Source organism: Doryrhamphus excisus, chromosome 15, assembly GCF_030265055.1.
Source record: "Doryrhamphus excisus isolate RoL2022-K1 chromosome 15, RoL_Dexc_1.0, whole genome shotgun sequence".
Lineage (NCBI taxonomy): Eukaryota > Metazoa > Chordata > Actinopteri > Syngnathiformes > Syngnathidae > Doryrhamphus > Doryrhamphus excisus.
In genome coordinates, this window is record NC_080480.1 from 1,184,257 (window position 1) to 1,197,801 (window position 13,545).

The 13,545-nt window shown below is 43.0% G+C and overlaps 3 protein-coding genes across 4 annotated transcripts; 1 reads left to right on the forward strand and 2 right to left on the reverse strand.

Moving 5' to 3' along the window:
* Positions 1-1,782: 1,782 nt before the first annotated feature.
* tufm (Tu translation elongation factor, mitochondrial) lies at positions 1,783-6,446 on the reverse strand. 2 transcript variants are annotated; one of them, XM_058049975.1, is made up of 10 exons: positions 6,365-6,446; positions 5,679-5,725; positions 5,461-5,599; positions 4,671-4,837; positions 4,329-4,598; positions 4,134-4,266; positions 3,534-3,638; positions 3,285-3,436; positions 2,431-2,550; positions 1,783-2,191 (listed from the first exon to the last, which is right to left on the reverse strand). In XM_058049975.1, exons 1-10 carry the CDS (start codon positions 6,399-6,401, stop codon positions 2,027-2,029), a joined length of 1,335 nt encoding a protein of 444 aa, XP_057905958.1. In that variant the 5' UTR covers positions 6,402-6,446; the 3' UTR covers positions 1,783-2,026. The 2 variants fall into 2 exon arrangements, with proteins under 2 accessions (XP_057905958.1, XP_057905957.1); XM_058049974.1 differs by having other exon boundaries at positions 6,356-6,416.
* A 436-nt stretch (positions 6,447-6,882) lies between these two features.
* Positions 6,883-9,561, forward strand: hspbp1 (HSPA (heat shock 70kDa) binding protein, cytoplasmic cochaperone 1). Its single transcript, XM_058049976.1, has 8 exons — positions 6,883-7,050; positions 7,157-7,286; positions 7,431-7,632; positions 7,718-7,942; positions 8,027-8,182; positions 8,294-8,390; positions 8,811-8,922; positions 9,082-9,561. Exons 2-8 carry the CDS (start codon positions 7,167-7,169, stop codon positions 9,160-9,162), a joined length of 993 nt encoding a protein of 330 aa, XP_057905959.1. The 5' UTR covers positions 6,883-7,050; positions 7,157-7,166; the 3' UTR covers positions 9,163-9,561.
* A 1,066-nt stretch (positions 9,562-10,627) lies between these two features.
* tmem86b (transmembrane protein 86B) lies at positions 10,628-12,129 on the reverse strand. The gene is made up of 3 exons (XM_058049693.1): positions 12,079-12,129; positions 11,773-12,010; positions 10,628-11,079 (listed from the first exon to the last, which is right to left on the reverse strand). The coding sequence occupies exons 1-3, from the start codon at positions 12,127-12,129 to the stop codon at positions 10,628-10,630; spliced, it is 741 nt and encodes a 246-aa protein (XP_057905676.1).
* Positions 12,130-13,545: the final 1,416 nt, after the last annotated feature.

A 13,545-nucleotide genomic window follows, 5' to 3' on the forward strand; every position in this document is an offset into this window, starting at 1 on the left:
AAGGATCAATACAATCAACAAATACAAACATGAGGAATACATGGTAATGACAATTACATCTTCTACATCCCCTGAACGCACCACCACAAGTAGATCACAGGCCTGTGGGAGACACTGTATAATAAGAACGATATAAATAGCCATCATGTATTGCACTTTGGCACAGTTGCGTACCAGCTAAGTAAATAGCTTCCTGCCGATTGGAGGAAGAAAACACGGACGGAAGATGGAAAGACTCTGATTCAGCAAACATGACACACCAGCAGGGAGCAACAGAGGAATCAAGGTCAGTGAAACATGCTAGTGGTGTCTCTTTACGTTGTTGTGCTTATGGCGCATGTTGCCGTGCAGCTGGGCACATCACTCACAGGTACTGGCTGCATCCGGTCCACCCATGCGGTGGGTTATTACGGCAACAGGCTCATTGGATTACAGGAGCGGGCGCTCGCCCAAATACCGCCAGTAAACACAGACCGAGAACTTCCTGATAGCGCAGCAGCACCTCCAATGCGTTAACACCGGAGCGCTCTAAATGCCTTCAACGTGCATTAGTCATTCACTAATGTTATTCGGCAATAAACGCCATAACATTTCCTCTTACCGCCATGTCCTATTTACAGTATTCACACGGTCAAGCGCAGAAAGCAGTTTTTAATATTATTAGAGTTCTCTATTCATAAAATAAACCCATATAATCACACTTGTATAGGCTCCAGCATTTCCCCCAACCCAAGTGAGAATAAGCAGCAGAGAAGATAGAAGGATGAATGGATTCTTATGTCTAATATATTGTACTAGGAGTGTAAATGTGACTATAGGGGTGTTATATCAAGACTAGAGGGCTCTAATAATGTTAAAAAACATATTTTGAAGATCCCAAACAGGTTTTCAATACTCTAACTTATCGTAATCAGGTCTGGAATCATTCATTCATTTTCTACCGCTTATCCTCACGAGGGTCGCGGGAGTGCTGGAGCCTATCCCAGCTTTTCTTTAGGTGCACCCTGCAAACAGGGCACATATAGACAAACAATCACACTCACATTCATATCTATGGACGATTTGGAGTCGCTAATTAACCTAGCATGTTTTTGAAGTGTGGAGGAAAACCACGTATGCACAGGGAGAACATGCATGGAATCAAACTCGGGTCTCCGAGATGTGTGGCCTGCACACTAACCGCTCGGTCGCCATGCAGCCGGTCTGGAATCAATTAAGCATAATAAAGGAGTGATTATTGCACATCATTAAATTGCACTATTTTTAGTCTTGGACTCCATATTTATATTCAACGTGTTATGTATGAAATTAAATAAGTGTCAAACCACATCAGAGGTATGATAAGGCCGCCTTCAAAGGGCCGCTTGTAACTGTGAAATGGAAATGTAAAATGCTGTATGTATTATCATATAATTACTTGTGCATTAGATTAGCACTTTTACCACCACATTGATGGACAATTTGTTTAGCAATCAGAAGCCAGTAAAGACATATTTAGGTCCAGCTCACTTCCATTAAAAAGGACACGCTGGGCCACATTTGGCAGTAATTGTTTGCTGCTTATAATGTTGTCTTGAATGTAGTGTGTGCAGATGTTTTTTTAAAAAGTATCATATATTTTCACCGAGCAAACTTTTGGGCTTATAGTGAAAAGATAAATCCTTCATCTCACAGCAAATCTGAAGAAAAGGCTCTAAAAGCGTCTTTGCCGCCCTCTTGTGGTAAGTTAGTGCAGTCAAGCCTGCAGTTGTGTTTTCTATTTTGGCAAAAACCAAATTGCAGTTGTTTTCTTAAATACATTTTATTACATAATGACATGTAGCAGTCTGGCCCGTTATTACAAATACAGCGTTTTACTTTACAGATATTTTGGTTTGATGGAACATGGCCAACCTCCTTCCTGATCCTGCGCGCACGCTATCCTGTGTCTTTGTAGTTTTGTAGAATTATTTCATTCGCAGACAAAAAGACAACCGTCCCCGTTTAACTGTCCACCCCGCCCCTCCCGCGTCTATACACTTGCCGATCAGCCCCATTGATCTTCATCTGTCGTCGTCAGGATGTCTGTGACCAGGCCGGTGCCGATGGTTTTGTTGCCGTCCCTCAGAGTGAACCTCTGGCCCTTCTCCAGCACCATGGGTTGTCGGAGGGTGAGGGTCAAAGCGGTGTCCTCCCCAGGCATCACCATGTCCTGGACGGGATAGGAACATTTTTTTGCTCGCAGCCGTAAAAATGACAGACGCTTGCGTTAGCCAATTATGCAAAGTACACAGTGATGTCATCAAGCCCTGAATAGACTGCAGCCCTGTGGGAAACACTGTGTGCTCAATATCAAAGAGAGTGCTGCACAACGTATAAAAGGTCATGACTACGGATGACGTTCAAGTGTTTGCTTTGAGTGCTAAAGTCAGCGGACACGCACGCACGCACCTTGTCGGCGGGCAGAGTGACTTTGCAGGCCATGTCCCACGTCAGCGAGAACATTACGGGTGCGAAGTTGGTCATAAAAGGTTTGTGTCGGCCTCCTTCCTCTTTACTCAGAATATACACCTGCAATGAAGCAAGCACAGGTTCGTCATCCACTTCACACACTCTGGAAACCTGCCCTTTATCCACCAACAATAGGACAATAGGATGTGTTGATTAGTCCCATGCATGCACAATTTATTATATTTCATCTATGAACATATATTCCAATATAAGATCATGATTGTGTCAAGTGTAAACAGTCATACGGATAAAAGCAGCATTGATGAGGACTTTGAACCAATGGAGATGTTTAGAAGCAAATCCAATATGAATGTATGTGTTGTGGCGCCCTCTGCTGGTGAAAAGCAGAACGTGTTCATTTAACATCTACATGGAAAGTTTACACAAAGGGCTACATTGACATTTTCTAAAGCAATATGTGTACCTGTAGATACTCTAAGAGGTTATACAAAGCATATATTACTTATTTGAATTATTTAAATTATTTGGGCAATTTACTGCTCATGCTGCACTTTACATTATGTTGTTCATATTTGGTGTCTATTCTATCTATTTATTCTCCACATTATTATTATTATTTATTATTACTTATCTTCTTTTGTGTCTGTTATTATATGGGAGCCAGGCAACGACATTTCGTTGGCAATTTCACTACTGTGTTTTTGTGTAATGACAATAAAGGGAGTCTATCTATCTATCTATTTCAGAAAAAAAAATGAAAAAACTGTGAGGGCCGTCTATGTGTCATAGTGAAGTATCAATACATATGAATACATATCAATAATCATACAAACCTGGGCCTTGACTTTCTGGTGAGGGCTGATGGAACCCGGCTTGCACATCACCATCCCTCTCTTCACATCCTCCCTCTTCAGGCCTCGGACCAGAGCACCCGTGTTGTCTCCCGCCTCGGCCCGGTCCAGGGACTTATGGAACATCTCGATGCCTGAGCCCAGCAGCGCCGCATGGACACCACAGTTTAAAACTCCTCATTGTTTCTTACGGGGGGGAGCACTGCTGGGGTGGCGTTCCATTGGGCTCACCTGTAACCACGGATTTGACGCTGCGATTGAGGCCCACAAACTCGCAGTCGTCCCCTTTCTTCATGATACCCCTCTCCACGGTGCCGGCCACGACCGTCCCCCTGCCTGAACACAGATACAAGATACAGATACATTTATTTTGGGTGGGTTCCTTTAATTGTTGTTCATAGCAACCTGCAACCACAATATTAATAATAATAATAATAATAATAATAAATAGCACATCTGACATTTCCAAGCAAAACTGAGGAGCTCTGAGTTTATCACACAGACACATTTATTTTGGGTGGGTTCCTTTAATTGTTGTTCATAGCAACCTGCAACCACAATATTAATAATAATAATAATAATAATAATAAATAGCACATCTGACATTTCCAAGCAAAACTGAGGAGCTCTGAGTTTATCACACAGACACATTTATTTTGGGTGGGTTCCTTTAATTGTTGTTCATAGCAACCTGCAACCACAATATTAATAATAATAATAATAATAATAATAATAAATAGCACATCTGACATTTCCAAGCAAAACTGAGGAGCTCTGAGTTTATCACACAGACACAGACACTTGCTAACCGGAGTCAAGCTTCTGCCATACCTGGGATGGAGTAGACACTTTCGATGGGCAGAAGAAACGGCTTGTCCAGTTCTCTTTTGGGCAACGGAACGTAGGAATCCACAATCTCCAGCAGTTTCATCACCGCATTCACGCCGAGCTCCGGCTCACGGTTCTGCCATGAAGCATCACAAACGTTCAGTCGGCTTCCAGACCGACAAAGCGCGCGTCACTCACCTCCAGGGCGCACAGGGCAGAGCCGATGACGACAGGCGTGTTCTCGCCGTCGTAGCCGAACTCCGTGAGGAGCTCACGGATCTCGATCTCCACCAGCTCCAGCATCTCCTTGTCCTCCACCGCGTCGGCTTTGTTGACGAACACCACCACGTGCTCCACGCCGATCTGCCTCGCCAGCAGGAGGTGTTCGCGGGTTTGAGGCATCTGGCCATCAGTGGCCGCCACCACCAGGATGCAGCCGTCCATCTGAGCCGTGCCTGTGATCATGTTCTGCAAAGAAGGTACGTTCGGTGACAACAAAGCCGAGGCGTATTTGTGACGGGTCGCTGATGGGCGGCGTACCTTGACGTAATCGGCATGTCCGGGGCAGTCTGTGTGGGCGTAGTGTCTGTTTGCCGTGGTGTACTCGACATGGGAAGCGTTGATGGTAATTCCCCTGGCCTTCTCCTCGGGGGCGTTGTCAATCTCCTCATATTTTTTAAAATTAGCACCGCCTGCGTCGGCCAGCACTGAACATTCAGAAAAAAAAAAAAAAAAACACAGACTCAAACCCGCATCATCCATGATGCCACGTGAAACCCCTGTCCGCTAGCCCACACTCATAAACACATTATAATGGGACTCTGTTACCGTAGCTTGTCGCTATAACTCCGTATGGCAGATGACATCATAGCTCTGCTCCTTAACACGAATAAGAACACGTAGCAGGAGGGATCAGTGTTGCCAACATCCTCGCTATATTTAGCAAGTAATCAGAACACTCCACATTATTTTTCAAAACAGCAACTAGCGACGAAAATAGCGACTTCTTGTGGTCTTACCGAAGGCTAACATCTAAGCATGTATCGCTCTTTTCCAAAAGGAGCAGGTCCTGCTGCACCCCCTCCCATTAAGGAGGCTCTTCTTCTTGCTTGTTACATTTAAAAAACAAAAAGAAGGATTCACAGAATGTTTGTTTTTATTTCTAAGCCTGCATCATAGCCAATTATGCAAATTAGATTATGTAGACCCCACCCTCCACAAACCAACTGCCGTAGATTGATTTCGGTCCTGTGGGAAAACTGGTTACCGTCAGCTAAAACACTGTCTGCACAGGCACACCCATTGAGATGATGACGCAACACATCCCTACCTTTTGTGATGGCTGCAGTTAAGGTGGTCTTGCCGTGGTCGACATGGCCGATGGTTCCCACGTTCACGTGCGGCTTGTCTCTGCTGTAAGTCTTCTTCGCCTCTGCGGCGAAGGTCCGTCGACTCAGAGGACCAGCACACTGCAATACCAAACGTGCTCCGTTAGAAATACTGATGAATTAGGCTCTGCAGTTGCAAATGCTCGGTGTGGACACTCGCCAGTTTAAAGGAGCTCTGCAGGAGGCTTGGGGAGGACAGCTGAAGGGCTGAAGACAAGAAAAAAAAAAACACTTCCAGGATGATTGTGATACACCAATCACTGTGCAATGTCATCAGTCATAGTTGACAACTGCTTTCAAGGTTGACTTTCTATTGTTTTGTTATTTTTTTGATTGAATGTAGCCTAATAAGCAGTACTGTTCAACACACTATGTATTTTGTATAAGACGTGTTTACTATAATCATTATTAACATAAACACTGATGGCTAAATATAAGCAGCTGTTTCAACATCTAATAATAGGTAGTCAATTCAAAGTTTTCACATCAGTATTTAAAAGCTAAGCAGTTCTGGGCCATGATATCAAGACTACTAAATACATTAAAACGCATAGGTCTACTCTGTGACTATTATTTGACCAAGGTGTTATAGACCACTATCTGCCTGACAGATGAACATAAATACAATAATCTAAATAATCTTCTACATCAATGCTAGCTGTAATGTTAGCTAATGCTCATTGGTAACGTGACCTTGCTGGCAGCATCAGTCCTTTTTAACATGTGTACGCCCACAAACAAAACACAAATAAGTACACCGACTCGGGCTGCCGTGAATGAATAAGCAGTTTGAATCGCAAAGGGAGCATGATACGAGTAAATAAACTGTACATTTACACAATTTACCGGAGACACAAGCACGCAGTCCTAATAGCGCCGCCATCTTGGACAGTCAGACCCTCCCAAGACGACCGAGTTACCAAGAGAGTTAACGTCAAGTGCTGGCGCAATGCAGGCGCAATGAAGGAAAACACTACCTTATTTCATTTTTTACATTCGAGATAGTTACCATTTCGTCAATTTCTATCCTAAAAATATATATCTAAATGTCACATATTTAGTTAAGACCTTGCTGTAGATATTAGTTGTGAAACCTTAGGTAATGTTGCGTATTGGTATTGCTCTCATTTCCACTAGTACTCTCTGAGAGCGGCTGCCTAATACGTCATTGATTTACCTTACTTACGCTAATAGAGTGTAGCCTGAATAAAATATTGAATAAAATTACTATATCACCTTATTTGCTGTATCTGGTAACATTAAAAATTATAATGCTGTAAATATATTTATTGTAAATTATTCAAAATGGAAGGACCGCGTTTTGTAAGGGTTTACTTCAACATTCTGATTGCGGCTTTAGTCTTACAATTACGGTAAAACATGGCAGCCTACTGGCCACTCATGCGCTTATGTTAGCCAGAATGTTCTAGCGCCTTCGTGAGTTTGTGCCTATAAGAAGAGTCATCCTCTTGGACTGTCACAAGGATTCCGTGCTCGCATTCATCAAGTATCGCGTTTATAGCCTTTTAAAGGTAAGTTTAAATGTCACCGAATGTAGAATTGTAAAGACAGGAGCTGTTGGCTTTATCTTGATGTGATTAATTCGCAACGAGCTGATTTGTTTGTTGTTTTCTTAAGTTTGATCAACATGGCAGACGGCAGACAAAATAGGAGATATCCTCAGAATCTTCAGGGGGTACTGCAGTTGGCAATCGATGCTGGCTCCGGTGCAGACGGACCCACTCCCGTTGAACCCATTTCACAGGAGGTAAAACTTCAGATTAGCTGATATAATACATACAATTCAGCGTGCATATGGCCTCTTTGATTATTCAAAAAAGTACTATTTTAAGTGCTTTAAAGTTACTAGCAAACATGCTGAAAAGAAATACCTTGTCTTTTTGTCTTTCAGAGGAGTTTGTGGTTGAGGGAGGCTCTTGCAGATGTCTGCAAAGGTCAGATGGATGAAGTGGAGCAGATGAAGCGGTGTTTGACAGCCCTGAACAAAGAGGACGTGAACGAAGAGGAGGACAGGGATGAGGATGAGGAAGATGAGCGCGAGTCGGCCTTTGAGCTGCTGTCAGACTTGTGTGAAAACCTTGACAACGCCAGAGGTCAGTAGTGCTATGTCATCATCATCCACGGATATGAATCATGCCAGAATAGACGCCATCCTGATTGTGTCCACCTGTCTTCCAGATCTGATGGTCCTGGGTGGACTGGACGTGTGCGTCTCCAAATATTTGTGTCACGCCCAAAGTGGGTTGAGGTGGCGCGCTGCTCAGCTCATAGCTTCCTGCGCTCAGAACATGCCACAAGTGCAGGTCCACTTGCTCAAGATTGGCGCTCTGCCTAAACTTCTACAGCTGACGGATTCGGACCCGCACCCCACAGTGAGGGTGAAAGCCCTGTATGCGGTGTCATGTATGTCAACAGAAACGCCAGCGCTTATGATGAAATATGTAAACCAGGTTATGTTGGCGTCACCAGCTGTGTTGTGAATGGCAGGTCTGGTCCGAGAGCAGGAGGCGGGACTGGAGGCGTTTCTGTCTCATGATGGCTTCTCGGTGCTGATGAGAGGCATGCAGTCTGAAGACGAGAAGCTCCAGACCAAATCGGCATTCCTTCTTCTTAACCTTCTCACATCGAATCCTGAACAAAAAGGTAGAAAGAAACATAACTGGGATGTATTCCGAAGCAAATTCCATCCACGGTAGAAGTGTGTGTTCAGTTTAACGTACCTTTCTCTTTAAAACATGTCCGTTCTTCCTGCAGACACGGTGATCTCGATGGGGATGGTGCAGCAGCTGGTCTCCGTGCTCCGCATGCCGCATTCCCGGTTTCATGAGCACGTGCTTGGCGCCCTTTGTTGGTAGGAAGCATCAGCATCAGCGTTCTTCTGTCTGCAGCATACAGTCATCCCTCGTTATATCACGGTTCCAACATCACTCCCACTTGGTGTTAGCAATGTTACATTGATGAGACAATAGCCAGTCAATGCTAACGTGTGAGCCTATGTCATGTTGTTCATGTTTAAGACGTCTTATTTTCTATTATGTTGAATAATACAAGAGTGAAATAGACTACAAGAGTGTTATTTCATAGCTACAGCACTCTAATAATAATTGTTTTTTTCCATGAAAATATTCCATTTATGAATAAGTGCCCAGTTAACTGTGATAAATGAGGGACACGTGTACATGAATTGACATTGGTTACGGGGCCACTGGGTATTAAGGTGGATATTAACACTGCACGTTTTTGTCATGTGACCCCCCCAACCTTACCTCAGCCTGGTGGAAGACTGTGAGAAGGGCCTTAAAGACTGCAGGGAACCATCTCTCGGTCTGGAGGATTTACTGCGACTGCGAGCCAGGGAGCTCCAAGGGAAAGATGAAAATCAGGTATGTCAGAAGAATTTGCATCAGTACCAAATGATGCGGCATCAAACTCATCTGAATGCATTTGCCTGTTATCATTAAGACTAACGTGTTTATGCGTTGCAAAGCTGTTATCTGGTCTACATTTAAAGGTTCCTGTCTCTCTTTCCCACCCCCAAACAGGAAGAACTGGAATTCTGCGAGCGTCTGAGGATGGCTTGTTTTCGGAGACGCCAGTCAGATGATCACGGAATGGACCGCTGACCTGTGATGATGACCGCGTTTGTTAGTTTGGACAGTCAAACCATTTATGCATGTACTGTATAACTAGCCCGTCCTCGCCATCTTTGTTTTTAAGATTGTTAATAGTTAAATCAAATGCAATATATTTGTATTTTTTATTTCTCAAAGGACTGTCATCTCGGTTGTCTGTAAAACAAGACTTACATTTTTTCTGTTATTTATTCATAAGAAAACGCAAACGAGTGGCTTTATACATATGATCGGTTCACATAGGCAACTCATGAAGAAATCTATATTCATGTTCATCCGTGAAATATTGTAAATATATTGGAGACATTTGGTACAGATGCAGAATCAAATAAAATCTCATCCGAGAGCAATACAATCTGAGAATAAAACAGGACATTAAGAGCTAAAGCATTACCGCATTTTGCTACTACTTAAGTTGAAAGTGTTGACTCCATGTCTTTGTCAATAAAACAACTTTATACAATGGCTAAATATATCTGAAATGCTAATATATAGGCTAATATACACGCATGAATAGAACAGACCTTGTCCAAAATGGCTGCCGTTAGCGGCTCACATTAGCCGTGTATGCTAACACCGCTAAGAACAGTATTACAGTCAATATTCGATGTATAACTAAAATGTAATACTAATACGCAAATAACAAGTAATACGTACACTGTTGATACGCAAACTCACCTGAAACATCAATTATTGATACGAAAAATGTTAGCATCGTGTCTGATTGCGATACCAAGCGCCCTCTCCAGTGCCCTCTCTCACCGAGGCTGCCACCCGGTGGCGAAAGCAAGTATTGCAAGTGTTCGTCTACAGATGGGTCTTTGTTCACGGTGAATGAACATTAATATGAATTTAAAAATGCAACAGTTTTAACAATTCTTTTAACGGGTGCCACAAATCAAATGTATATATTTGTATTTTTTTCAATTATACAAATGAAGGGTGTAAATATTGTGTTATTTATTGAGAAAACATTATTAGAGTATTTTATGCATGTGATGATCACATGGTAAACTCACACATAAATATGGATGTCACATTAAGTCACTGACAGAATACAACTGTTTCACAACAATCTCTCATCTGTCATATTTTCTTCTCGGCGATAGTAAATATTAAAATACAATATTTTTTTTTTACATTTCAAGCTGTCATGGAGTTAGGCAGTAATATGGTATATTAATGGTAAGGCTGAATTATGCTATAGCGTCATGGCTTGTCACTCGTATCAAATGATGCGGACCACTTTTTTTAGTACATCATTAGTGCATTTTCCTCACGCCAAAAGTCCGTCCAAGCGAGCACAGGAAACTAAATAGCTAGTCATAGAGAGTTGTGGTTGCGCACTCTGAGGGAAACGCTGCCCCTGGCGTTTTGTCAGGGAATGGCAGGTCACATGCTCAGCCTAAGACCACCAAGCTGTAGAATAATTCAGCCCACGCGGTCGGGTCACCGCTTAGGTCCTCTTCCGTTTTCCAAATCCATTCTTCCTTTCCACCGTCCTCACATCCCCCACACTAATCAGTAGCTGTGCTAAATAATACGTCACCATGACAACCGTCTGCCCGTGCGCCACAGGTGCGACCACCTTAAACACTTGCAGAGCCAAAGCGATGTCAGACGCTATGAAGAACAGACCCCCCAAGAGTGGAAACGCACGGCGTGTTCTCATGGCTAATATCCCCATCAGCGTGATTAGGACGACGTAGACCCCCACGGCGGGAATTAGGACATCTGAATTTGGTTCCTTCTGCAGGAATGGATGGAGGTACATGAAAAAAGCTCCTCCGCTGAGGACCAGGATGAGGTAGAGCAGGGAAGCGCAGGAGGAAGAGGAGTATGTCTGATAACGGGCTGAGAGAAAGGTCAGCGAGTAGAGCAGATGAGCCACGGCGAATGCCGCCATTCCTAAAAGAAATCACATAGTACATACATTACATTAGTATTAGTACATACATTACATTAGTACATACATTACATAGTACTTACATTAAGGTGGTACAAAAGTTTTCATTTTATTTTAACATGGAACCTTGGTTAGTGTCTAAAATGTACGCCACAACTTAGCATTTTCACTCTTCATTCTTCATTTATATGTAGTAATTCTGCATGTAAAACTATTAAAAGTCATGTTTTCTGTATATTTCTATATTTTTTGGGGCTTCCTGGAACAGATTAATTGCATTTATATTATTTGATTTGACTAGAGGCTGCACGGTGGACGAGTGGTTAGCACACAGACCTCACAGCTGGGAGATCAGAGTTCAATCCCACCCTCGGCCACTCCAAATTGTCCATAGGTATGAATGTGAGTGTGAATGGTTGTTTGTCTATATGTGCCCTGTGATTGGCTGGCCACCAGTCCAGGGTGTACCCCGCCCGCCTCTCGCCCCAAGACAGCTGGGATAGGCTCCAGCACCCCCGCGACCCTCGTGAGGAAAAGCGGTAGAAAATGAATTAATGAATGAATGAATGATTAGAGCCCTCTAGACATGGAATAGCACCCCTATAGTCACTTTAACATTCAATTACCCAATATAGTAGATATAATGAGATGAATTGACTCCACCCCCGGCCCGCCAACCCCAATTTGGGTCTTACCGTGCAGGAAAAATTCCTGCCACACCAGGCAGAAGTCGCCCACAGCCGAGAAGACGAGTCCCATCGCCACTAAACTTTGACCTCCTTTCCAGCTCAGCACTGCCGCCGCCAGCAGGAGCGTCGGAGCCGACTTGACACCTGCCAGCAGGATGGACGGGGGGGAGGCGGGGGTCCACGTGTAGAAGTACACGGCGGAGGTGAAAAAGAACGGCGAGAGCGAGAGCAGCAGAGCACATGACTGAAAGAGAGGGGGAAAAAGATGAAAAATAATAAGTACGCTAACGTGTTCTTTTCATGTAACGTTACCATGTTTCTCCTCCGACGCCTGTCGTAGGCGTCCGTCTCAAGGATGTCCATCTTCTCCGCTCACCGGGAATTTAGCGTCTGCGTTCCAGCGGCGCCGACTTCAATGACCTTTAATAAAAAAACAAAACTAAAAAACGCCTCCTCTTGTCCAGAATGAAAGCTCCGGCGTGTCTGCGTGAACTTTAGACCGATCCTCGTTGTCTGATTGCACTCTGATCATCAGCGCCTCCCTGCTTTGAGTCATCGTGGACGGAAAGATGACCTTTCACCTCTCCAGAGGGAACATATCAACTTGTGGGATAAAGTTGACTAAACTAATAAACACATTTGTTATCTTGGGTTTTTGCTGCCATAAGACGGACTGGGACCACAAGCGAGAACATGAACACAAAATCCAAGATGAGAAGAAAGCTGCTCTCCAGGTTTTGGCCTCCAAACCTCCAAAGTGGAACCCCTCACTTTGCTCTTCAGCTTCAAACTTCTTCCTGAAAGCCAAGCAGTTTGGACCATCTTTGTGGGTGACATCATAAAAGGATAGTATAGGAGTCATGTGACTTTTATGACTATGATGCAAAGGGAAATTGTGTGATAATCACAGAAGTGGAAATGAAGCACCTTGAAGTACCTTGAATACAAATACACAAACAAAGTATTTATACCAAACAGGTGCCATGTTGAATACATTATGGTTCTTCTCAATGTTTTTTTTTTATGGTGGAAGCTGAGAGATAAGTCTGACTTGTCGTTCTGACCATGAAGTCTGGTGCTTGTGTGTCTCGGCCAACATTACAGTGACATTACTGACACCTAGTGACCTTTGTAGAATACCACATAGCCATTTTAATGCTTAATTTAAACAGAAGTTGCACACAATATTCTGCAATACGCATATTTATTGGACTTATAATAGGCCATATTCAATCATTTGTTTATTAATTCATATATTTTTTTAAACCTGCGATAGACTGAAGCAGCAAGATTCTATATATTCCCTTTGTATATAAGTATGTATAGTACCAGTGGCGTCATTATGCCTATTTTAGGGGGGCTTCAGGCCCACTAAAATGTTCTTAAGCCCCCCTAAATAATTTTATATATTTTATAGAATTTTTAAAATTGTTATATATATATATATATATATATTATTGTTATAATAGGGCAAAAGCAGGCTAATAAACAAGCCAATAAGCCAATAATAATACTAGCCTACTACTACTACAAGTAGTAGTAGTAATAATCAAGAGAGGAATAATGATGATAGTAATAATAATAGGCTAATTAATAATGATTATGATATAATTGATCACTGTCCACTGGACAGAATGGTTGCAGAGCTTGAGCAGCGGTTTTGCAGTGTAGATTGTGTGTACTTGTGTACATTTAATGGTGGCCTAAAACTGTTGAGTATCTCTACTAAATCTGTCCAAAAGTGGGAAAGTCATATCCCGGTTCTTGTTCCTTTTTTTT